Source organism: Falco naumanni, chromosome 1 (assembly GCF_017639655.2).
Source record: "Falco naumanni isolate bFalNau1 chromosome 1, bFalNau1.pat, whole genome shotgun sequence".
Taxonomy (NCBI): Eukaryota; Metazoa; Chordata; class Aves; order Falconiformes; family Falconidae; genus Falco; species Falco naumanni.
Window position 1 is genome coordinate 90,211,105 of NC_054054.1, and position 25,973 is coordinate 90,237,077.

General features: G+C 37.9%; 1 protein-coding gene across 11 annotated transcripts in view; it reads left to right on the plus strand.

Annotated features, from left to right (window-relative positions):
• The first annotated feature begins 6,607 nt into the window (after positions 1 to 6,607).
• CIT (citron rho-interacting serine/threonine kinase) overlaps positions 6,608 to 25,973 on the plus strand; it is a 73,789-nt gene continuing 54,423 nt past the window's right edge. For 4 of the 11 annotated variants that reach the window (XM_040605566.1, XM_040605605.1, XM_040605615.1 and 1 more), the window contains exons 1-10: positions 6,770 to 6,884; positions 7,016 to 7,141; positions 8,341 to 8,482; positions 9,740 to 9,915; positions 11,271 to 11,372; positions 11,581 to 11,723; positions 12,289 to 12,382; positions 13,631 to 13,834; positions 14,998 to 15,151; positions 22,557 to 22,734. In XM_040605566.1, the coding sequence (XP_040461500.1) occupies positions 7,046 to 7,141; positions 8,341 to 8,482; positions 9,740 to 9,915; positions 11,271 to 11,372; positions 11,581 to 11,723; positions 12,289 to 12,382; positions 13,631 to 13,834; positions 14,998 to 15,151; positions 22,557 to 22,734 (1,289 nt within the window). In that variant the 5' untranslated portion in view covers positions 6,770 to 6,884; positions 7,016 to 7,045. Of the gene's footprint in view, positions 6,679 to 6,768; positions 6,885 to 7,015; positions 7,142 to 8,340; positions 8,483 to 9,739; positions 9,916 to 11,270; positions 11,373 to 11,580; positions 11,724 to 12,288; positions 12,383 to 13,630; positions 13,835 to 14,997; positions 15,152 to 22,556; positions 22,735 to 25,973 lie in introns of those variants that run through there. The other 7 variants (XM_040605643.1, XM_040605595.1, XM_040605661.1 and 4 more) reach the window with 4 other exon arrangements.

Consider the following 25,973-nt stretch of genomic DNA (forward strand, 5'->3'; position numbering starts at 1 on the left):
TGTAAAGTCCCAAAATCGTGATTCCAAATTAAAAAATAGACAGGCAATCATATCTAAATTTCTTTTAGTCTTACCTGGAAGAGTCCTACATTAAAGCTGTCATTGCCTCATCTGATGCTTTTATTTATACTCTGAACAAAGTGCTACTATTGTTCTTTTCTACCCTATTCGCTCTTGCTACCATGCCGATAAGGCCGCAGTGCACAGATTTTTGTTTACTGATTTTTTTTGAATAAATATTCAAAAGAAAAAAGATGGAATTTCTTTCAAATTGAGTTATATGAAGAAGCCTTTTTAAAAAAGAGCTTACAGAATTTTAACAGACATATTTTGTTTAATCTATTGTAATACTTAATTTTGATGATTCAGCCTGACAGTATTTGTTTTACTAAACTGTAGGTGAGAGCAAATGGTTTTCTTTTGCTTTCAGATAACAAATCTTGGAACTCTGTCTTGTGTTGTAGCTACATATGTCAGCCAACACTGGGCTGCAGGGAAGCACCTTACATTTCCCAGTGACTTCTACATCAGAGATGACTGCAGCCATTGCCTCAGTGTGTGGATTTGATCTGAGCAGGCTGTTCCCAACTGAACTGTAGTTTGTAACTGGCATTGAACTGACCTATTTAAAAAAACCCCACCTACTATCAAACATCCCTGTTTCAAAAAGGGAGATGTTTTTCACTCCATTGGAAAACTGATTTAGTGATGCTTCCCTCCTCAGATGGCTGCCTGCCATTTTGTTGTATAGTGCAGTTTCAACATCATTCTAACCTTATTTATTCCAGAAAACTCCAAACAATAACGAGACCTGTTCTCCCCAAAATCAAAATGGTATAGTGACATACGAGTATCTTTCAATGCCATCTAGCTACTTCCTAAATTAATTCACATTCTTACACTTTTTGGAAGTCAGCCAAAGAGATTTATGGGTATGCATTGCTCTGCTACTCATCAATATTGGATAGGGAGATGTCTGTCTGGCACGTCTCTGTTTCTGGCTGATCTCAGGGACAGAGATCAACTAAGAGCCTCCTACTTATATTAAGACAGAATTAATCTTTTGGGGCACTTTCCCTTGATGATGGTCAGATTTCCAGTTTCCAAATATAGTGCATGGACTAGACTGAGTCAGAAATTCTTTCACCACAATTCAGGATACACAGTGTTCTGCAGCCCACAGGAGGGTGAGGAATGCTAGGTCTCTAAATGGAATTCTAACACATGGCAATGAAGCACTGATGACCATCCCACATGCAAGCAAATTGTTGTAGTAAAGAAAAGGGTGTCTTTCCTGTGGATTTGTTGATTTAAGGCAAGGAAAAAAGTCCTCCTGTGAACATCTAGAGTTCATTCATCCTAGGACTAATATAAGATCAAATTCTAATAATGTTTTAATTGTGCTCTCAAAAGAGTTTTGTATCTTCACTATAAAGGTATCTCACTTCATAGCTTCTTTTTCAAATCCAGGTAAAATAGAACTTGATATGGCTGTCTTTTACACGATTACTGTATCTAAATTCCAGAGTGAGTGTTCTATATGCAGTTTCCAGATGATAAACTTTACTTGTCCCATTCTAGGTTTTATCTTTTAGAACAGAGTTCAACATTGCCTTCCTTTCCACATCAATGAAAACATGCTAGTTCTTTAGCTGCATTTAAAACAAAACAGTATGTTTATTATAGTTGCTCAGATACTTTGCCAGTTTGCTTTAATTAAGCCCTTGTCACTTGTTGCTCTGCAACATGTAATTCCCATTAAGTCATGACAAATTTAGTTTTCAGCTGCTCCAGGTGATGTTAATATGAACACATCAATATTCATGTGTCTTGGCAGATCATGAGGTTTAATAAATTGCTTTCTGTAAAACAATTCTTGTGGAATCAGGGGTGTTCCTGTGATAGCATGAAGCCTGAAGCTGAGATATATAAAAGATCATTTGCTTTTCACTGTATCTAAAAGTTAATAATTTCTTTCTCTAGAAAGTAATGAGGTATTTGTTTTAGGATAAAAAAAAAAATAATGTGGAAGACAATTAGGATTAAAAAAAAGCTTCACTTCCATGTGGTTAAATGCTCAGCTCGCACATAAAAAAGATTGTTAGTGACCCAATTCAGTTACCATTTCATTTTGGTCACACCAGAAATTTAGCATGATTATGTTTTGGCTTACAAGGATATTCAATATATGGCTGTATGTTAGAAGAGTTTGGTAAGAAAACATGGGTAGTCACTCAAAAGTGTATGCTGGGATGAGGTATCCTTAGAACTGGGATTAGGTGTGAAGAGCATCACATGTGCATTCTTATAAATAAATAAATAATGGCTATGTATCTGATAGGAAGGCTACCATGTATATTTGAAATAGTTCTATTTTAATGTATTTTACTTCTATAAATATACAGATTTATTTTTTTAAAAAAAGTATAATAAAGCCCCCCCAGTGAACATTAGCACTTACATAATATTATCATTAGCATATTGCTAATACAAACAAAAAAGTTCTTTAATATTTCAGTCAAAAGAACCTTGAAGAGTATTGTCAGATGTAGCTATGTACCTAACTTCTAGTGGAAGTCTATGGAAGAAACACCTAACAGTTAGGTCTTTTAATGTTCCATTTCCTTTCTGCTTATCCTAGGAGAATGCAGAGTGGTTGTCTTCCAAAAATTCTAAGGAGGAAATAAAAAATACTGCAGAAGGAAAGACAATATATTTGTTTTCCTGGTGATTATTTCTCTTTGCCTTCATATCTTTCTCTGAAAAGGAATCTACTTACCTCTTCCGTAACTGTTATTCCTGAAGATGTATTGTACAAATATTTCTGTCCCCTGTAGTGTGTGTGACTATTACATCCAAGCTGCATATTTTGTGGTCGTTTAGGAAAAGAAAGTAGTAAAAAATGTGCCTACGATCTAAGGATTGTTTAGGTTCCATTAAGCAATGGTGAGAGCAAGGGTTTATGATGGTTTTTGAGTCAGCCAAGTCTAACCCTTTATTTTGATACAGAAAGGGGTAACCTGGCTATGATCAGGGTTAGGGCTAGGAAAAAAAAAAGGAAGAGCTTGGTTTATTACAAGGTCTTTTAAAGACTGGTAAGTTAAGAGAAAGGGATAGAGGTGAGAATGGATAATTAATTCTGTGCTTTCATATGCATATAGATCAGCTATGGTAAAGGCCAGCCATAACAATTGACAAATGAATCACTGAAGAACATGATTTCTGAGGTCCACGTACTCTGGAAGTTGGTTGCAAACTGCTACCAGTCTCCATGAACAGATAAGCATTAAAGTTTGGAAAAACCAGACTTGAAGACATTTCCCAGGTAGGACAAAAAAGTTTTTTGGTCATGCTTAGCTCTTAGAATTGTGATAGTACAAGCCTTTTTTATTACATTCTAGCCATATGTAAATCTCAGGAAGTTAGCATCCTGGGAGCAGTCACGACGGTCTTGCTGCTCTAAAGATAAAGATATTTAAGAGAGATGCTGCTGTAAATACAGAAGTTCACAGCCAGATGGTGTTAGAGGGGATTTGGCATCTCTCTGCCCATTAAAATATGGCAGTTTGGATGAGAATCTGAGTGCCAGGTTCTTGGCAAAAAGTTGGCATACCTGCATGCCCAGTCTTTTACATTTACTTAGTGTCTTAGACCCCGAGCAAGCCTGAAGGGTGTTACAGTGACAAGCAATCTTTGGAACACAGTCACCTTGGCACAGTATACAACAGCAGGAAGGTGGAGAATTTTGGCCAAGGAAATAAAGGGAAACCCCTACTCTTATAATAAAAATGCCAAACAGATGGTAACCAATTCAGTGCATGGTGAGATGTCAAAACATGTTGAGCACCATATTGGGACCTGTTTAGGGAAAATCATAGAGCTATTTATTCTGTTACACTTTTGAATGACCTATTAATTTAATAGTGGAGAATAAGCCCTTGTTTTATACAACTGCAGGTCTGCTGACGATCCTTCAAGTGAGGTTATCCACAGGAGTAGCTGTCAAGATTAAGAACTGATCTCTAATTTGACCGTTATAAAGACAAAGAACTAGCGTACTACAATTGCTCTTGATAAAAGTATCAGAAGTATGAAGAAATCATCACTTTTACTTGGAAGACTTCAGATCACCAATTTAAAGAAAAACAAAGTATGTGTTCTTCTGAAAAGGTATTTATTTATTTTTATTTGAGACATCAGAAACGGGTACTGAGGTTTTATCACTGAAACTGCACAGATTTTCTCTCTTTCCCCTAGTTCCCTCAACCGCCACTTCAGCTTCTTTTCTTAATGTTTGCTAACTGTTCTGGTGCAGCTGTATTTTTATGCTACTATTTCATTTTTCTGCTAGCCATTCTTACTTATGTGAGTCTTTTACACATCGACAAAGAAGAAAAACCAGCAAGTGATATTCTACCACTTGGCTTCTTTCAGCAAAATATGTTTAAGGACTTTCTTAAAGGGAACTCATTAACTTGAGCCCACACCTAAATTACAAGGAAAACTGTGTGTTCCAAACAATGATTTTAACAACCAGCTTCCTTGCTTGCAAGCAGTCAACCGTATGAAAAAAATAAATCTTTATTTGGAAGAATTAAGTTATAAACATGAAAATCATAGCAGCTAAACTCATACAATTGTTGAACTTGCTGGGCATTTGAGAGGTCAGTTATTCAACTGAGGCAGATTTGTTACCCAAGCAGTTCACCTGGCTGGTGAAATTTGGGATACTGTGTAGGAGACCCGGAGCTAGTGTTCATGTTGGAGAAGGGAAAGTGTAGCCTAACGTGGGTGAGATTAAACCCTTAATGACCGACCCATCTCCTCACCTGGTTTGTGGATCAGCTGTTTTACACTATCTTGCAGAGAAGGTGGAAAGAGAATCAGCAACACCTTGTTATTCGACACAATATGGAGATGAGCTGTCAGAGAACCCAGCTCTTCTGCTTCCCCCCTTTTCTAAATCTAATCTACAGAAACTGTAATTTTCCCTAGGTGGCATTAGAAACAGTGTGGATACTTAACAGTAATTGTGACAGAAGAGAGGGGGGGCAACAGCAGTTGTGCAGCAGAAGGTAATCTGGAGAAAGTGAAAGGCAGAGGAGCTTGAAGTTCTCCTCTTAGTTTGAATGGCAGACAGTAAGACTTGTCCAAAATCTAGGACAGAGTACCCTTAGACATAACAGGGTTCCAAGTATCAAGGTAGGATGTGTCACTTTACTAAAATGCATTAGCATGAAAATTCACAAGTTTATGAAAAGGAAGGAAGCTCTTTACTGCACCTCTTAAAAGCTGATCTCTCCTGTGCAATGCAGTTGTGGATGAGACATACACAATGACAGTGTCCTGAGTAGAATCCAAAAAGCAAATTGGCAGTGCAGCTGGTGGGCAATAAATCAGATTTTAAAAACTCTTTCAGGTTTAATAACTTGAAATGAACCCAGATATGTAAGTTTGAGATAAGGAATACACTAAAAATATGTCAGTGTTCCAGGAGTGGTCTGGAAGAGGTGGAAGGAAGCGTAGATCTGTAAAATAATTTGTATAAAGTCATAATATAATAAATCCATCAGTGTATTACTTCATCAGCTAGATGCCAACCTACTATTAGCATAATTAAAATAATTGCTGGAGAGCAAAATATCATTTTATACCTCTACACAGCAATATGATTATTTTCAAGGAACCCCCATCACCTAGATTTGTTACCAGCTTAAATCCTGCCAACAAACTGTACTTTGAAACAGCATCCTGGTTTTTGCATAACTGTGATGTTTCCAGATACCATCAATGCTTCACGCTGATGTTCTCCACTGACATCACTGCACTGATCCACTGTTAAACAAGGTCATGCTGCATTCCACTTAGCATTTTGATGGGTGGCACGTAGGCACTTTGGAGGGGATGCCAGAGCTGGAACATTTTCACTGATGCTTCACTTGAAAGCTAATTACCCCATATATGAATAAAATGGCCACACATATCAATTAAAAAACCCATAAATTGGGACATGAAGGTCAAACGATCATTTTACACAGGAAAATTTAAAGCTTTGGAGAACATTTTTATTTCCCCTCTGGCTGTCCTACCTGGCGGTTAGCTGCTGCCAGCTATGACGCCTAGTCTACAGTTGAACCAGCTCCAGTCAGAGCTATCAGGAGTGAGTCATTTTGGCCTTTTAAGATTTGGCAAAGGCAGGAAAAAAAAAAAAAAAAAAGGCGAGAAAAAAAAAAAAAAGGCAGAGGTAACATACAGAACAAGCCGCACACACTTTACGGGAACACACCCGTGAGAGCAGAGCACCGGCCGCACACAGCAGCGTCTCCCCGCCGCGCCCCGGCAGAGCCCCCGCCCTCCCGCCAGGTCTGGGTCAGCGGGCGGGCGGCTGCCAGCCCCAGCGCGGGGGAAGCCCCACGCTGCCCGGCGGCCCGGCCAGACCGCTACCGTGGCGGTTACAACCGTTAACGGCCCGCTCGGCGGAGTGACGCACAGCTGACGTCCCCAGGGGCCTCGGCCGCTCCCCCACGGCAGCTGCGGCAACTGACGACTGCGCGCCCGCCAGGCCGGCCTCGGGATTGGCTGAGCAGGGGGCGCCCGGTGCGCGTCATCGGAAGTGATGCTCGCCGCGGCACGCCCTTACTCCGTTCAAACCGGGATGGCGGTAAAGCGGGGCGGCAGGTGGGCAGCGGCGTGGGGGGTTGTGGGATGGCTGGAGGTCGGGGCTCGCGCCGGTGGCGTGAGGAGAAGCGCGGGCCGGGGCGGCGGCTGATGGCAGCGCGGGCTCTGCGCCCTCAGGGTTGGTGTTCCCTCTGCAGCCTGTCCTTCCCCCCGCCGCTCCCCACACCGCCTTAACTGCTGTGGCACTCCGGACGCGTTCAGGCTCGGTAGTTTTAATAAATTTTTACCTCTAAGGAAATACAAGTTACTTAAGTTATAACCCACACCCCCCATCCCCCTTCTCTTAAAGTAAGCCATTCGCGTGCCTCTGCTTGCAAGTCCCTGTTCTTTTTTTCAGGTGATCTTTGACACACGATAATCTCTAAAGATGCTGAAGTTTAAATGCGGTGCCCGAAACCCGGCAGAAGCAGGACCGATGGAGCCCATCACCAGCCGAGTTTCTCGGCTCAATCTGCTCTTTCAGGTAAAGAGCATCTGACCTGGGATTAGCTGATCTCAGTTTCATCTGCGTCCATACCCAGCATATCAAAATACAGTTTTGCTTGTTAGCGTGGACACTCAAAGCATGCCTGTGTGGTCCTTTGGAGTGTAATAAGTAACTAAGGGTAATTTGCTGATCAAATGGGGTTTTAATAAAAGGAACGATCTTGCTGCAACAGATTTGAGAATGTTCTGTCTGGCGAGAAAAGACTTAACCATGAGGTTGCAAGATATACTTTCTAAAGGCAAATGTTAAACCATAATCTCATGTTACTATGACAACTTTTGTCTTTGTTTAGACCTTAGCGTAAAAATAGATTAGTTTTGCAAAATACAGCTTCTTGCTACGGGACTGAGAGCATAGCTGTTTGCTTAAACCGGCCTTGAAGTTGAGGATAAAAGGGTTCTGATACTTGTTGGAATTTGCGAGCCTGGACGGAGCTGTGACTCCCCGGCCGCCCAGCGCTGGTTTTGCTTTCCTGCCTTAATAAATACTTAGTGAATTTAATTCGGGCTCTAGTTATTTCAATTCAACTATAACAGGAGGAAGGAGTAAGAGAAAGGGATAATTAGTTGAAGTTCAAAGTGTGTACCGAGTTTGCACAAAGTTCAGCAGATAGTGGCTTGTCATAGATTTATGTGTATCTGTTGATGTTTTAGCCTGAGTGGATTTTCCCACATAAAGATGCAATGTTGCATTGTGTCCTGTAATCCCCATTTTTTTCCTGGGTGATGTAGCTGAGGGTTTGTCATGAGGTGGATTTATGTAACCAGGTGCTATTTGATCATCTGAAATTCAGCAGCTTTTCCATCTAGAGCTAATATTGATGCTGATTGCTTAAACTACTTGTATCGTGAAAAAAACCCACATGGTACAATGTCAAGAAAAAAGCCAATGAGATCAGAGTCGTCAGTGGGATGTACATCGTTCCAAGAAAGCTGTCATTTGAACTTTAACAATCTTTAGAGGATTGTTTTGTCTAAAAGTAAAATACCTCTAGCTATTGCCATTAAGACAGTAAGTTGATATATTTACCTTACACTTCTGTATAATTTGTCTAATTTCTGAAGTAGTGATTTTTAAATGGATAATATATAATCTGCTCTATACATATGTTATTGATTTGAGGCTTTTCATTGTTGTCTGAGACTCCATCTGCTGTTGCTTCTTTTTTTTAACAGGGGAAGCCACTCTTTGTGACTCAACAGCAGATGTCTCCTCTCTCCCGGGAAGGCATCCTTGATTCTTTATTCGTTCTCTTTGAAGAATGCAGAAACCCCACGTTAATGAAAATTAAACATGTTGGCAACTTTGTCAGAAAGTGTAAGTTTGTTCAGACTAATTTTCAGGTGTCATTTTTTCTTCAGAATCTGAATGCTTGAATAATGCTTTATTTGCTTTGATTCATTAATGATTGTAACCCAGGACTTTGAGCATCTGATGTTTTGTGGGCAGACTCAACATTGCAAAGGGGATCTTGGCAATCTTAGTAAAGGCTTTGTTCAGGTTCAAAAATGTCAAGTGCAAGTGTCTTTTGAAGTGCTGTGACTTGAACGTGCATCCTTCTTAGTCTGTACTATACTTATAGTTAAGGAGGCACTTTCTTTAAAAGTTTCTGAGTAGTACATACAGCAAAGCTCCAAGTATGCACCACAGAAGGATGTCAGATGTCAAGAGCAGGATGGTGACTAGAGGTATGAGATAAAAAAAATTCTAGAAAGGAACTTGGTAATCGTTGGCTTTTTCAGCTTGAAGTAAGCTTTTGGATTCCGTGTGTCACCTGAATTTTGTATGCATAACTTGTGAATGTTAATTGTGTGCTTCAGAAACATAATTTCTGGTGGAGTAAATAGTTTACTGATATTGTGCTTAGATTTTCATCAATTTTCATCAATTTTTTTCATTAAGATACACTAGAAAGCCATTTGGATGAAAGTAACTTACCATGCACTTTATAATAGTTTTGTCTAACAGTTTCTAGATATTATTAGTGGAGAGTAATTTTCTGCTAGTCTGAAGAATTTTTAGAACATCTACCACGAGCAATTGATTATCACAGTGCATGATGGTTGAAACTAGTTAATGGAAAACTTGAACTGAGTATCTGAAATAAATGTCTACAATTATTTGTTAGACAATGGACTAGTGCCTCCCACAGGCAGAGGAGAAAACCCTGCCACTTGACTGGTAGAACTCGGCTGGGTAAAGCCCTCGTATTTAGAAAATATGCTTTGTATTGGTAAAGGATGGTTGGAAAGAATTTAGAAACAGAAGAGGCTATCAGCCTATGATGTTATGAATGGGACAGAATTATGGTTGCTATGGGAACTATCTTAACATTTCCTGATTTTTTTTGTATGTACTGTATTTCAGTCTTAACTGTGCATTAATACAGTCTTTTTCTAGTTCTTATGCATACTGGGTTTTTTTGAGAAGCATATTCTGTAATGATTTAACATTTCCTGAGAGTTTGGAACAAAATGTTTTGGGTTTTTTGTTGTTTTAGTCCCCATTTTTGATGATGTGTCTGTTACGAAATGCCAGTTGGCTAACATAAAAATAAATTTTTTGGTTTTATAGATGCAGAGACTATAGCTGAATTAAAGGAATTGCAACCCAGCGTGAAGGATTTTGAAGTAAAGAGTGTGGTTGGCTGTGGTCACTTTGCAGATGTAAAAGTAGTAAGAGAGAAAGTTACTGGTGATGTATATGCTATGAAGGTGATGAGCAAGGAGTCCTTGTTGGCACAGGAGAATGTATGTATATTTTTCTGTTATGACAGTAGATGGATGAATTACAATTTGTTGACTACTTCCTTTTTGTCACTACTATTAGAATTAAGTTAAAAGTTTACCTTGAGAAGGATTGTCCTACATTGCAGTGAAGTAGTATATTTGTGTGTAGTTCTGCTGTGTTTAAAAACTGTTGTCATAGACTATGAATCTATTGGTTGAAGTGCCATCCAAAAAAATAATGGCCCTTGTCTTAAAGAGCTTACCATCTAATTGTAAGACAGGAAAAGACAGATGAAGAAAATAGTGGATCAGTATTGATCAGTTTGATGATGGCTTGAATTTTTAGGCAATCTATTCATTAAGTGTTTTTTTTTTAGTTTAAAGAGCAATGTAGAATGTCAAGAGTGGGTGTGAAGGCAAACTGTGGTGACTGGATTTTTATGGAGAGCCTCTCACTAGCTTGAGAAATGTGTTACTTGAAAACTTAAAAAAGGGATAATGGAGGTTGTTATCGTAGTTTGGTGAGAAACGGAAGTTAATCTTTCACTGACATGAGATGACAAGTAGGACAGAGATACTCCATGAAGACCTCGTGAATTTATACAGCAATATCAGCATCAGTTGTTCCCAATATATGGTGCAGTTAGCCTGCATCTGACATCCCTTTGCATTGTTTATGGCTATCAGAAATGAAGATAAACTAAAATTACTCTTGCGATGTCATAGGTTGATAAGAAAGCAAAGTATGATGCTGCCCTCAATATGACACTTGCTTGGTCTCGTTGAGCGTGGGTCAGTGAAAGTAGAGAATGTTGATCTAAATGAACTTGCAGTATCTCTGTAAGAAAATTAATTTCTTGTCTGGCTATACTATACATCTGAATAATTAAACAGTTGCTAGAGTATGATTTCAAGAGTGCCTTGTGTTTCAATACCTTCCAATTAATTTATGACTGAATTAGCTGTAAGGTGCTACCCTGTAATTGCTCTAGCTTCTCTTCTTCTTATCCGATTCTTTTGAGAGTAGTTTTATTTTATTAGGGCTAGTCCAGATGGAGTCAACCAAAATTGCGCTCTGGACTTGTGGATGCTTCACCAGCTTGGAAGGGAAGCTGGCCTTTGCTGCAGGCACAGTTCACTTGAAAGCAAGCTAGACAACAGAAGGTGGGAGGGTAACAGGGAACACGGAGGAGTAAAATTACTTTTTTAAAGGTGCACATCACAAGGAAATAACATTTAATATTTTCTGTGTAATTTAATTTTTTTCTGATGTGTGCCTTTGGCACAGACTCAAATCTTTCTGAAACTAGGGGATTCTAATATATTCTAACTCAGTTTCATCATGATATAGCTGAAGACTTTCTTTTTTTTTGTAGGTGTCATTTTTTGAGGAAGAACGCAGTGTATTATCTCAGAGCACCAGCCCATGGATTCCACAGTTACAATATGCATTTCAAGACAAGAAAAATCTCTACTTGGTAATGCCTAGCCTTCGTTTCTTTTCTCCTCTGTTGAGCACTATTGCCATTGTTATGTTGAAGAACATGATGGTTGAAATGTGCTTATCTTCTGTAAATTTTCCTGCATTATGTGTCACTGTTTGATATGTGTCCAGTGTAATATGGGGTTGAATGGAGTATCTTTTCTATATATGAGCTATATCTGTTCCTTTAAAATTTTATGTAGGTTATGGAGTATCATCCTGGAGGGGACTTACTGTCACTCTTAAACCGATATGGAGACCAGCTAGATGAGAGTATGGTGCAGTTTTATCTTGCAGAGTTGATTTTGGCTATTCACAGTGTCCATCAGATGGGTTATGTCCACCGGTAGGTAAAGGTTGCTTTGCAGTGCACATATTTGATCAGTATCATTCCAGAAAAGTGCTCTGGAATGATGCATTCTTGTTGTGATTTTTTTATGTTCCATCCTCTTTCAGGACAGTATTTCACATGCTGTATCAGATGAGAAAATTAGAAAATTAAATCAGAGTCCAACTATAATTGTAGCTAAAGGCATTGACTTTGATGTAAAGTTCAAACTAATATCAAGAAAGGATTGTTACATATTTTTTCTGGAGGCTTAGTAAAAAGAAGCCCTAATGTTGCTGTATAAAAAATAAAAATCTTTTCCAGAGATGGTTGCTTTTAGCACCAAGTAGTACAGGAAATCAGTGTAATTGTTAAAACTTGTTGTGGGCTGATTGGTGAGCAGGGCAGTATAGGATGTTGGAGTAGTTAAATATCACAGTTTTCTAAAGGTCATATCAAAGTTTGAAGGCTGTTACTGTATGCATTTTCAAATCATATTGGAGTTCAATAAATCTATATCTTGTTATCTAGATGTAACAGTGGGGAATGGCATGGAAAGTACTGACTGCTTTCTTGCTTACAGAGATATCAAACCAGAGAATGTTCTTATTGACCGAACAGGACACGTTAAACTGGGAGACTTTGGGTCAGCTGCCAAAATGACAGTGAACAAAACGGTAATAATCTGGATTTGAACTTTGTCTACGGCTTGTTTGGGTGGTCCAATCAAAAAAGGAAAACTAATGTTACATCTTTCCTTGATTACACCTTGTTCTTCTGCCTTTCTTGTCCAGTATGGAATCTATCACAACATATTTTTCCATTTATGAATGGCTTTTCAAATGTGAGCTTGAGATCTTTTGTAGCTCTCAATAGATACATAATTGCTTATTAAAATTTTAATACACAAGGTAGAGGCAGGTTTACTTTCTCATGGTGCTGCATTACAATATAAAAATCATACAATAAAAAACCATACTGTTCAATGCTGTGTTTAAAGAAGGATGTGGATTTATAATTGTTCATAATTGGACTGAAAATCATTTGTTGTTATAAGTTACTGGTAAATTTAGGTAACTGCATACAACTTCAAATGATAATTTGAAATTAAAATGTAGTTAGCAAGAATATGAAGTTTTATGCCAGATTCCTGTCTTCTGTTATAATTTTTACTTTTTTGTAGCTTTTTCTTATTACTGTGACTCAATATTTTGTTTTCCCTGTTCTTCCCTTTCCAGTCTTCTCTGCATTGCATTTTTCTTTTAATTTTTTTCTTACTACCTTTTTAGTTGTCTTCAGGTTTTTGTGTTAGTCTGCCTGCTGTTTTGTTCCATTCTTTATGCCACTTGGTGGAAAAATGATTGCATTTTTGACTCCTGAATTACCTTTTCTAAGCACTCCAAAAATTCAAATACTTTGCTGATCATGAACACAAGGTAGAAAGGCAGGGATGACACTGAATGGAATGAAGGCAAGGTCACGTTTATGTCTAAATTTGACTATTTTTGAAATTTCAGCTATGATGTCCCTGTTAACAGTAGTAGAAACAGTACTGCTAGAGTATGTACACTGCTTAAAACTTAGCGTTTAGTAATCCTGTGCTTTTTAGAAGGCTGCTTTTCTACTTCAGCTGTTTGTACTTTCTAGTAACAGATAGCTCTGATAATTTGACTTTTTATACTAAATAGTTTGCTTTCTGTTTCTTTATCAGCAGTTTCCTTAACCTTGCACTTTCTTGCTTAATAGCCTTGCTTAAAATCACTTAGTTTAAAATTTACTTGGAGGGCTCAAAATTGTGTCTCATTAAAAAAAGAAAAAGGAAAAAAAAAGGGGGAGAGGGGCAGAAGAGAAAAGATTTGGTTTATTACCAAAATCAAAATGAACAGAAAGTGCTGTAATTTCACTTGATATATCTTTGCTTCTAGGCAAATGCCAAGCTACCTGTTGGCACACCTGACTACATTGCACCAGAAATGCTATTGGGATTGAATGGAGATGGCAAAGCTTCTTATGGTCCAGAATGTGACTGGTGGTCCCTAGGAGTCATTGCGTATGAAATGATCTATGGACGATCTCCGTTTGCTGAAGGAACTACAGCAAAAACTTTCAATAACATCATGAACTTCCAGGTAAAGAGGATTCCTCCCATGTTCTTGACTAAAAAGGCTGTAACTAAAGGCTATGTTTTGGCGGTTGAGAAGGGAAGCTTACAAATCTCTCTTACTTTGCCATGTTCATAAAATAATTAGAATATATGCTTTATATTTCTGTATGTCTATGTATTGTAGATATCAATTTTTTGTAACAGGTATCTAAAAATAACCATCTGCAGTGCATGAATTAAGAGATGTAGCTGGCAACTATAATTGCAGCATTTCCAAAATAATCTAGAAGAGAAATTGAAAGGAACAATTGTGAATTGATAAAGTTTCTGCATCTTACTAAGCGTCTGTGGATAGTAAAGGCAAGGGCTAGCTATGAAGAGCTGCAGGAAGACTTGAAGATATTGAGTGTCTGCATGATTAAAACATCACATGAAATTTAGTGTAAATAAGTTTAAACCAATGTATATGAAGGGAAAAGTACCCCAACTTTACCCAGTGGTGGGCTCAAGAACAGTATCTTGATGTTATGATCTATGCAAATGTCAGTTTAGTTCTTCATAACAGCCTGAAAAACATAGAACGGTGGGAGTTAGTAGGAAAGAAAAAAAGAAAGAAAATAATCATGTGTAGCTGAGTGGAAGTGAGCAAATAATGTTCACCTATTATCTCTTCTAATATGGGAATTAGGGGCATCAAATGAAAGGAGCCAGCAGTAACTACGTTACAACAGAAAAGGATACTTCTTGTAGCACGTTCTCATGCTGGGGAGTAAGTTTGCAACTACTGACTGTTTATGTGTGCTTAAGGAGCAACTAGAAAAATTCATAGGGGAAGAATCCATTGAGATTTGGTAAACGCAAAGACATTATCCCTGGTTCAAAAAATTAAAAAAAAAAATTCTGGGGAAGAGTTTTGTGGTACTCTTCATTTGTGTTTGCCATTGGCCATTGTTCAACATGAGAGAGTGATCCGGGACTACCATTTGTCTGATAGGGAATGGTTGTTTTTCTTATCTTTACTGCAGTAAATGCATATAAAAGCCTGTTTGGAAAAAAGCACAATACTTTTATTTGTATGCTATAAATAATTATCCTTTGTGCTTGGCATATCTCAGAAAAATGAAACTTAATCTTACTGTTCTCAGACCATTTTCCTACTAAGCAGAAATTCTTTTCTTTCTAATGCAGAGATTTCTGAAGTTCCCAGAGGATGTGAAAGTTAGTAGTGAATTTCTTGATCTGATCCAGAGTCTGCTTTGTGGGCAGAAGGAAAGATTAGGTTATGAGGGACTGTGCTGCCATCCATTTTTTTCTAAAATTGACTGGGATAATATCCGTAACTGTAAGTAGAATAATACTGTGTTTATAACAATTCCTGTTTCCTTGGGGGACATGAAAATTTGTACAATGTGCGTATTTAAGTGTGTTTGATCTGAGTAGTTATTCATAATAAGAAAGGACTGTGTCCTGGAGCAGGTATTTTTAACAAAACAATTCGTTTTTGCTTTTGGATAGGATATGTTAACATCTCTCAGGTGAAAATTGTAAGGCAAGATGAAGTTTAATACACTTCTATATGAATTTCTGATGCAATTGCCATATTACTGTAGGCACTAGACTGGAAAATCAAAACGGTCCTTTCCATGTCCTTCATCAGATTAAAATGCATCGGTGTGTTCTTTCAGGCCTTATCCACCTCAGTTTGCTTAATTATGGCTTCATCTCATTACTTTTTGTTGTATTTTCAGCATTCTCTCTTTTCATTGCTTGTGATCCAACTTCACTTAAGGTTGGTTGGTTGGTGTGGTGATTTTTTTTTAGCTCCTGTAGATGATAAAATGTCAGCGGTCATAGGGGCATTGGTGTTTTTCCTCAAAGTTAATGTGGCTAATATAAGACTGATTTTTTTTTTTTTGGTCAAAAATCTGTTCATTCCACTAGAAATAGAATAAAGAAAATGAAGTAGTAATTTTCTTTGCAGAAAATTGTTTATGAAACTAGGGAAGCAATGGAATTTAGTATCTGGAAGTACCGAGGCACCAGCTCCATCGCAAAAGCAAATATTTCACGGATCTTTGATGATCTAAGTATGAGTGCCTGACTTGTGTTTGATAGTATTTTAAATTATTTGGACTGTAAGATTATCTGGGCAAGGAACATGTCTGCCTTATATTCTTTATCAAATACGCTGTAAGAGCAATGATTGTGCTCCATTTTCCATGACAAATTGCTAAGCCAGTGCTTCTACTTTTGATGACTATCTCTGCACTTCAGCTGGAAGCTCCACAGAATGTTTACTCACTTTTCTGTTGATTCATTAATTTTGAACTTGTGGAGCTGCTGTTGTGTTAAATTCCATTGTTTCTGCCCTTTGAGAGCCATTGCGCCTTGAGTCATTTTCATCATTTTAGCATAGATTTCCCACACTTCAACTCACTCTGCCTTTTTCCCCCAGAGCCCTTTGCCTAAGTCACCAGTTTCTGTTTCTAAAATTTTTCTATTGCATTTGTATCATATTATCTCAGATCTGGAAAAAAATGGCATGTGAGCATATGTTCTCGTGTTTCCTTGGCAATTGTCTGTCTAATGTTCACACAACTGCACAAGTTAATTGAGTGTTTTGCCATTTGATGTGACAACAGTGATACTGATGGACAAGCTGGTAGGCAGCCCTGATGTCATTATAATGTTGAAATAATCATTTGGGATTTTAAAAATCGCATTTCTGTCTGCAGCTGGCCTGTGGATTGCATCATTCCGTATAATATCTGGACCTAACTTCCGTGAAGATTCATGCAGTTTTGACCCCTGACTTCGTTGTTATGTCTCAGACTTCATAAAACCCCACTGTAACTAGCACAAAACACAGCAGTCTTCTTGCTTTTAGTAACAAATTCAATGGATCACCTATGGCTTTGCTCTCTGCAGTGCTTCTCCATTTGCTGGCTTATTCAGGGCGATGTCACTGTCATTCTATTGAAAACCCTTGTCAGCTTTGACCTGGGCTATCTAAAAGCTAAAGGTTTCTTTCTTATCATGACCTCTGCAGATAGCGGTGTTTAACTGGAGCAATGGCAGCCTGAGAAAATTAGTAAACCAGTGAGTGCTGGAAGAGGTCACAGGATTTAGGTGTAGATTAAAGAATCTCACTACCTCAAGTTAATCTGGTCAAAGATTTTGGTTATGTGGAATGTTGGACTCGGTGATCTTAAGGGTCTTTTCCAACCTAAATGATTCTTTGACTGTTAAATAATTTCTGTGTCAGCACAATCAGACTTTCCTCTAGTCTATAAAAGCAATGATATTATTTATATTTGAGACTGGAAAAGGTAGGGGAAAAATTGGTACACTTGCCTTGCAGGTATTTAAGTCAGTGTGCTGGGAGTTCCAGGATAACCTTTTTTAACAAACCATTTTAACAGATTTTGGTTAAGAATGTGTTATTAAGGGGGTTTTCAGTGTTACATTTTGTTGTTATGGTAACTTAGGAAACACCTGACTTTTCAGTAAACACCTTCCCAAAAGATAGTTGCCTCTAAAAAAGCTCCCAGCTTCCCTTGTTTCAAGTAGCATGTGTCTCAGAAGCAGCTCTTAAGTTACAGATACAGAATCAAATCATTAAACCTAAAGTCAGATTTAATTGAATCTGTCTCAACAGGTAATTTTCCCCTTCCTTGGAGTATTGTACTGAAACATTTTTATGGATTCTGCCCTCTGTATTTGTTGATTTCTGCTATTGATTGACTTCTAAAGCTTCGAACAGCTCCTCCCCATCCCCTAAAACAGACACCACCCCAACCAAACAGAAAACCCCAAAACTTTCAAAAGATTATGATGATTTACTTGACAATTTTCTGAAAATATTTTGAAATTTATTTACATAGAATAAACATATTTCTATCTGTGTTTCAGCTAAATGATCAGGATTTTAACTGGAAAGTTGATAACGGAACTGTTTGCTTGATAAGTATCTCAAATCAGAAGTAGAGAATGGGGAAATGAAATACTTGTGTTATTGGCAACATGGTTGCATTGTATATACTTTGGGGTTTTTGTTAATCATCTTTCACTGTTTGAAATCCATAAATTACATCAGCTGTTTATATTTGAACCAAAAATATGCCTGCTGAGGTTAGCTGAGAGATGGTCAGAAGACTTACATTGTCATCTAAGCCATATATATGTATAGCATAAACAATCTTCTGTTTTAAGAGTTGTTTTGTAACTGCAGTCCAAGAGGTCTTGAAAATGGAATGGCGTATTTGGACTTGCATGGAGAAACAATATATATGAGAAGAAAATAATTAGTGTCTTGTGCAAACAGAAGAACTTGGAAGTGTTGCAGACTGATTTTTAGGCTGTCTTTTGCTATTAAACAGGCAGAAACCTAAATCTCATTGTTCTTAAGTCCAAGGCTCTTCCTTATCCTTATGAACCCAAAATTGTCATTCAGTAACATTTAAATATCGTGATGTTTCATTTAAATGCTTGCCTTCAGAAAAATGTGTTGACTTGTTTCTCTGAGTGGAGATCACTTTCGTGTCAGCTTCAAGATGACTTTTATTAACAGAAATATATGTGTTGGATCATTGTCTTGACAGAACAGTAAAGATGTTAAGATCATATTGTGGAGATTGGCTAGAACTAGTATAATGCCTTTTTTTTTTTTAAATGGTCTAAGAGAAAACATCCTTAAATTACATCAGTTGGACTTTCTATTTTCTATTTTTCTTCCATAACGCTTTATTCAAATAGGCCTCTTAAAGCCTGAGGAAGAATAATGCCTAACCTACTTAGGCTGTGTGGATGCTTTTCCTCAGAAAGCATATATAGATCACCTTGTAGATCAAGAAAAGACACATTTTTATTCTTAAGAAATGTTCTGTCTCTCCTTTAGATTTCCTATTTCAGTTAAGTCTTTCACTGTCCCAGGGGAAACGCAGTATCTCTTTTCTGAATTTGCATGAAAATATTTTGAAAGAATGGAAAGACCTGATTAAGGCAATGTTCCTTGAACTAATCATAAATACATACACTGGTGCAGAGTTAAAAAAAAGGAAAAAAAGGCAAGCTTTTTTCCATAAGACACATTATATCTAGTCTTAATGATAAACTGGTTAAAGTACTGCAGTGTATGTGTGGTAGTTTGGGGTTTGTTTTTTTTTCTTTTTTTTCTTAACTTAGCAACCTACAACACCCCCTTTTCCTCTGAAAGTCATTCTTTGGAACAGATGGAAGAGGGTTACATCCTTCCACAAGTGGGGAGGTATCTAGGCAAGCAATTGGCTTTTTTAAAACATACAGTTCTCTACAAGATACTTTAAATGGTAAACAGAATATGTACGTTCGTTTGTAACGTAACGGAGACAGAAAGAGGTCTTTATACCCAACCAGTTTGTTCGAGTAGAAGCATTGGTTTTACTGTCTTTTTGAGTAATGATTTTGCCTCCCTTTTGGGTGAGCCTGAAAAAAGTGAAAATCTTTCACCTTGCCAGATGCAACGGAATGGTTTTAACATTAAGTTCTAAGAGTCTTATCTTGACCTCCACTAAAGGATTCTTCCCTTTAAAGAAGCAACTGATAAGCACATCCGTGTATTTGCATTCACCAATCTTCGTCTTGTTCTGAAAATGCTATATTTTTGTGCAACAGTCCTCTGATTTTAAGCAAGAAATAATAATGTAACTGGAGATTATGTCACTGTGTGACCCACATTTGAGAACAAAACTGCTCATCAGTTTTAGCTTTTTTTTTTTTTTTTTTTTAAATTACAAGACTACTCTGTTTATTCTGCAGATGCTTTGGGCAAAGGACTCCTTAGTGTTAGGAATAAAGGACTATGAAGAAGCAACCAAATAATTAACAAAATCAGAGTGGATCTAGCTTGCTTTTAAAGATATTCCTTCTTTTTCCTCAGTAAGATTTTGTCCAGTGTCCTGAAACTTCTGAAGAAGTTCTGCTTCTCATTTTCAGTTGATGTTGACAGTTCAGAAGTACTTCACATCTAGAGCTGTTTTTGTGGAATGACTGTTTTCTTTTTAGTCACTACTGTTTCTTGATACAAATACTGTAACAAGCTTATACTACAAAGTTGCAGAGTTTTTGGACTGTCAGTCAGATTTTTTAGTGAATGCAAAATAGAGGGCAAATGATTTTTTTCATTGTTTTGTAATTTTTCTTCATTCACATCTTTTATCAAACACTAGAGGAAACTGTAGTCTAAAACGTTGTGCTCTTTAGTTTCCCACCAGCCCCAAAGGTTTGCTCTGTCTTGCCTTCAGTTTTATCTTCTCGTATCCATTGTTCCCCTATTGAGTGCTTTTAATCTTTTTATGTGCATGCTGATTTTAGGCATATTTAAATTATATTTTCTGTTATGCATGTGGTTTGACTAGGAGTTCTTATTGTTGGTAGAGGAAAGACTTTGGTTTTAATTGCAAGGGCTTGAAGATGACTCCTTAAGAGCTTCTTAGCTAATCTCTGGTGAGAAGTAAGGCGCTAGGTAACTCTTTCAAAGATGAAGTTATCTGTCAAACTCTGAGGAGCATGTAACAGCGTTTTTATACCATTATAAAAAGGCAGCTATGTTGGTTTTTGCTACCTATTTAAGAAAGATTCTAGACTTCCCCAGAGGTAGTGAATAGTTTGTTTCTTTGTCTATTGCTTTACCTGCTAGACAGTATCTGTTTTCAAAGACAATGTTAAAAACCCCACAGAAACCCCTTCCTGTAATAGGATATGCAAAGTTCTTTCATCAGAGGTCCTGAACTAAAAAATACCAATTCCTGACCTTACCCTTCTCTGCTATGAATTAACTGTAACTTGAGCTTATTTTTGCATTGAAGAGGATATACTTACAAACTGTTTTCTCTTGCTTCTCTGTTTTTAATCATTAAGAGCATGTGAAAGAGTAGCTGGACATCATCCTGATATTAAATAAATAATAATAAATTAAAGAACCTAATCACCAATCTGTTTTCCAGAATTATGTTTACAGTATATAAACGTCAGCATTATATCGGATCTAAATTTTTATTAAACCCAATAAATAGCAGAAATTAATAAATTCATTATATTGACAGAGTATTTCAGTGTTCTGAAACGAATAAGTAAAACTGCTTATATACAACCTATTTAATTTGTATATTTTCCCCATTTATTTATCTCATTCTAATGTACTTGGAACTACTGTACGTGAGCAGCATCCTATCTGCTTCATGGAATTTCTTCTCACTTCCCTGCTTGTGAACAGCGTCAGAATGGCTCCTTGGGGAGCTGCTAACAAAGCCTGCATGTGTAGTTGTGATTTGGCAGTTTATACAGACAGATTTTTTTTTTTTTTTTTGGCTGTTAATGCTGGTCTGCTGGGTAGTTTAAACGTACATTTGTCTAGAGAATGAAGAGTTAAAAAGCGGGCTGTGAAAGGCTTTGGCAACCTAGAGGGAGCTAGCAAGCTCCAGCCGTGACTCATTCTGCCTGTGTCAGTCAGATAAGCATCAGCATCTGTCACGAATGCAGGCAGGTAGGGTTAAACTCCGAGCATGCAGAGAGTGAGGAGCAGGGAGCCTGCACTGCAGGGGTTGTAATGTTTGTTCCCGGTTCTTCAATTCTCATCAGCCCTTCAGCTACAGGAGATCTATACTGGATCCATGGTAACGGTTTTAGCACACTACACTTCCATCCGCTTGTGACAATGGGCTGTGTTCTAGTTGCTGACTGAAGAGCTGTGTCCTTTATAAAGCAAAAAATAGATTAGTAGATTTGCAATGAGCAAGGACCTGAGTGATGAAATAAATAAATAAATCTTAGAAAACGTGATTTAATGAGGTAGGAATTGCACAGCAGGCATTTGCATTCATTCCTTTCACACACGTAGCCAAGCCAGCAGGTAGCTCGGGTGCTGCACATCATTGAGAAGAACTTGTTCTTTTGTTCTGTTGGTTAATTAAACTGAAGCAAACACGAGAAAATCAGCTGAAATTAAACAACTGCTTAACAAGTTAAGTGGTACCAATTTAGAAATTATAGTAAGAAATACATTGTAATTCCTGCTATTTATACCTCTCTTCAGAGCTGATTGTATCAGAGCCAGACTGCAGTGGTGTCCCGACAAGAGTTCCAGATCTTTACCAAGCTCTTCTAGAGAAATAAAATTTTACTGGTATTTCTTCCCTTCCTAAAGACCAATTACCTTCTAGTAGCTATATTTCATTAGACTATTCCAGGAGAAAAACCAGTTTGCTGTTGATTAGAAGCCCGTGCTGTGAGGGTTCTTGGTAGTATTAAAGGGTAGATATATCCCTTAGCTGACTAGCAAAGGATCAGGGTACATTCTCATGTAGTGTCACTAACTGGATAGGTTGGAGACATTTTATTTTTCTAGATGAATCAGACTGTTATTACTTTTAGCTATATTACAGTAATGAGTTTCTTTCCCTGGTGCTTTGATTTGATTCAATATATGTGTTTAAAAAAAAACCCCAAACCCAACAATCTGAAGTCCCCAGACTAAACCCCAGTTTAATCAACGTGGGAGACATTCTGCCTGCAGAGTGGTAGCCATGTTGGTAGCTTAAGGGTTAATCTCTTGTTGCTGTAATACGATTTGAGAGCAGCAGCTCAGTCTGCTTGTGTTAGCAAGATTAAAAGCAGGAGCTGCAGTGCCATTGCAAGCACTGAATGAGTGGGACTGTTGCAGAGTGAACTGTAGCTGAATTTTGTCTTTTCTTCTTGCTTTTTTTCACCAGCTCCTCCCCCCTTCGTTCCTACACTCAAGTCTGATGATGACACCTCAAATTTTGATGAACCAGAGAAGAATTCGCGGGTTTCATCCTCTACGTGCCAGTTGAACCCAGCAGGCTTCTCGGGTGAAGATTTGCCGTTTGTGGGGTTTTCATTCATCAAAACATTAGGGATCAGATCAGAGTAAGTAGGAATTATTGCTTAGGTGGATAGGACCATTGGAAAAATGCGAAGGTTTGTTGCAGTGAGGATGGTGTGTGTGGGGAAAAGCTGTTTTAACTGGCCTGTACTCTGCTTTAGGGAAACTGCCAGTTTCTGGCTTTATCTGTTGCTGCTGTGGCTTGTACATGTCCTACCGTTCTGTAATTATTTCTGGGATGAGAGGGAGGGAAAGGAATGGAATGATTGAGTCTAAACCAGTTATTGCTAAAATGGTTGTTCAAATACTTTGAATTAGTTGTTGCTGTTAACCAGGGAGCAGTAGGTGATTGCATTTCTGGTATTGCAGGTTCCTGAAAGAAGGAGAATACTGAGGAGTTCAGAGATGGAAAAAGGAGGGGGGTGGTTGTTATTTTATTGGGTCAGAGAGTGGGCACCAAGTGCTGGGGATGTGTAAGGCTTGAATCAGTGATCCACAGAAATGGAGCTCCGTAATCTGGAATGTGCAGTAATGGGTCAGTGAACAAGAGAAGGAGCTTCATGGCAGCTGACTGTGTGCCGTTCGGTCAAGTTAAATATGAATACTGGACATTGCTGTATTGTGTGTTAAGAGACTGGAGACTCAGATGAAGTATGCAGGGTAAGTGTTTGTGGAAGGAGCTAAAGATCTGGAAAAAATAGTTTTCAATTGAAAGAAAACGTGCTTTCTGAGAGAATAGAGTTGGGGAAAAAGAATAATATAAATAGTATGGTATAAAGCATTTGGTGTGGTGAGTGATTAGTTTCTGATGACAGGGCTATTGAAAAAGTACTGGTACAGTACCTTAAGTTGAGAAGTCCTTACCTCATATCATGAGGCCTCTCAGGAATGCAATGGCTTTAGCTGGGTTAGTGACTCAATGCACTAAGGTGCTGTGTTTTTGTCTCAACCATCATTTGTTGCTGCTAGTTAGTTCCAGTAATGGACTTCGTTGTCAATCTGTCTTAATGAAGTTTTCATTTTTTTGTCGTATTGGTTGTGATAGTTGCTCTGCAGTAAGTATGTAGCCAAACCTGGTGATACTGTTGACATCTTTGATCTTGCCCACACTGTGAATCAAGGTTATATGATGGTTATGCCAGTAATAAAAAGGGAATCTTCGGCTGTCCCTCCTCAGCAGAGTTCTTTTATGACAAAAGAGGAAGGAAGAGAGAGGACATAAAAACCAAAACAAGTGTTCTTTTGGTGAAATGATCTAATATTGTTAGCAGAATTATAAAACACCTGGGGATAAAATCTACCTTGATTTAGAAGTGAAATAACTTAGTGTTGTCTTTTCTGCATGGGGAACTGCACTCCATCTCTCAAGGCTACATGACCATTCATGTATCAGAAGAGGCTCGACAGTGACCATATATATATAGTAAAAATGTATATGTAATCGGGGCCCAGGACTAGAATTGAAGACAAGCGTGAGGTAAAGTCTCAGGAACAATCGTGTAACTGTGCTGGAGGTGGAAGGCTGAAAAGTAATATAGATACAGCTGATTGATTGATATGCTTTCTTTGTGGAGCTAGTACCGAAAATGCGTATTGAAATTATATTTGAATTCTGGTAATAGCTGGGAGGGGGTATAATGTGCTCTGGATAAATTCTGACTGAAGTAAAATTTCTTAATGTGTAATGCTTAATGTGGCCTGTTTTTTTCCTGAGCCTGGAACAGAAAGACATCATGTACTTAATTTCCCCCAAAATAATTTTAATATAAGGAGATCTTAGTGGTTTCTTTTTTTGAATGAGATCTCGATAAATGCACTTCGATAATTTTAGCAGTAAATACTTGCATGTTGTTCTGCAAAGGTGATTTAAATATGGCAAAGAGTGTATGGAGACTTGAAGATCTATTTTAAATAATGCGGTGACTAGTTTATTCTTAGTATCACTGCAACATTTTGTCATAAAGGTAGCTTCTTACTTATAAAATATTGTGTGGTGTATGTTTTACTTGAGGAAATAAAGTACTGTTTCTGTCCACATAAGCTTGAAAATCAAATTCTAGATGGGAAAGAGAACAGTAAATGGGGAGTAAGCTTATCTGTTGTGAACCCTGGGATGCCTTGTCTGGAAGGTTTTAAGTCATCAAGTTTATCAGTCCAGATTTTTTCTTCTTAAAATCTTTTCTCTGAAAGTCTCACCCATATGGTTGCTAAGTGATGCAGATCTGTTTTCCTGTGTCTGCAGCATGATAGCTCTAATGCCTCTAGTGCTGCTCATAGTTAGGCCAGGCAACTGCGGAGTGCCATTAATAAGGTCCTTGAAACTTTCATTGCTTTTAATTTCAGCACTGTCAAGCTACGAAGTTTAGGGTTATTCTGTTGCCCATGTTCACTGGACAGTAAGAATCCATAGCTGAGATAGGAATTTCAAATACTTAAGAAAAAAGGCAATTATGAAAAAATAGGACAGAAGGATAAAAGAGTTATCTTTTTCCATTCTCCTCTTTCTCCCAACCACTTAGGGTTAGAAGGGTTCACCTAAGTCACTTAGACCTGTTGCCAAAAATTATATAGTCAGTGTATAGTTTAGAAGGGTCCATTGAGTTCAAATGTTCTGTGTGTTGCCCCATACCATGAGTTTTGGAAAGAATTTTTGACCCTATAACAAGTGTAAGATTTAACAAAAGAGCAAAAGGCATGACAATGTGTTGTAGGAAGCAATTAGGAGAAATCAAGGGCATTGCTTATGTCATATGTTCCTGTACTAGCAAAGTGTTTGTTAAATAAATCTCCTGTGTAATTCTAAGAACTGGGATCAGGCTGCAGAGAAGGACTAGCTAACTCCTTCTCCCGTCATGGCCTCTGAATTCTTGATATGGGGAGAAATGCCTGTCTGACTGCGAATCTGGCTGCTTGTTTGGCTGTGAGTGTGTGACTGTGACAAGGTAACAGGCAACTGAGAGTTTAATTCCATTAAAAGCCAGCTCCACCTTACTTCCTGTCCCTAACTGGCTGATCTCCAGTGCTTAGAACAAGGGAGAAAAAACCATAGATGCCAGAAATATGCATCAAGTGGCGAAAGAAAATTGTTCTTGTCATTTGCAGGTGACTAGCAGAAGCCTAGTCTAGGCATAAGATAAATGCATTGTGAATCCTGGGCTAATCAAATACACCAAAATACCTAATAAAAATGAATACCTAATAAAAAAATAAATACCTAATTAAAAAATAGTTTATGATGTAAATTTTTGCCTGCTTCTGTCCTCTCTGAGATGGGAGTAAGATG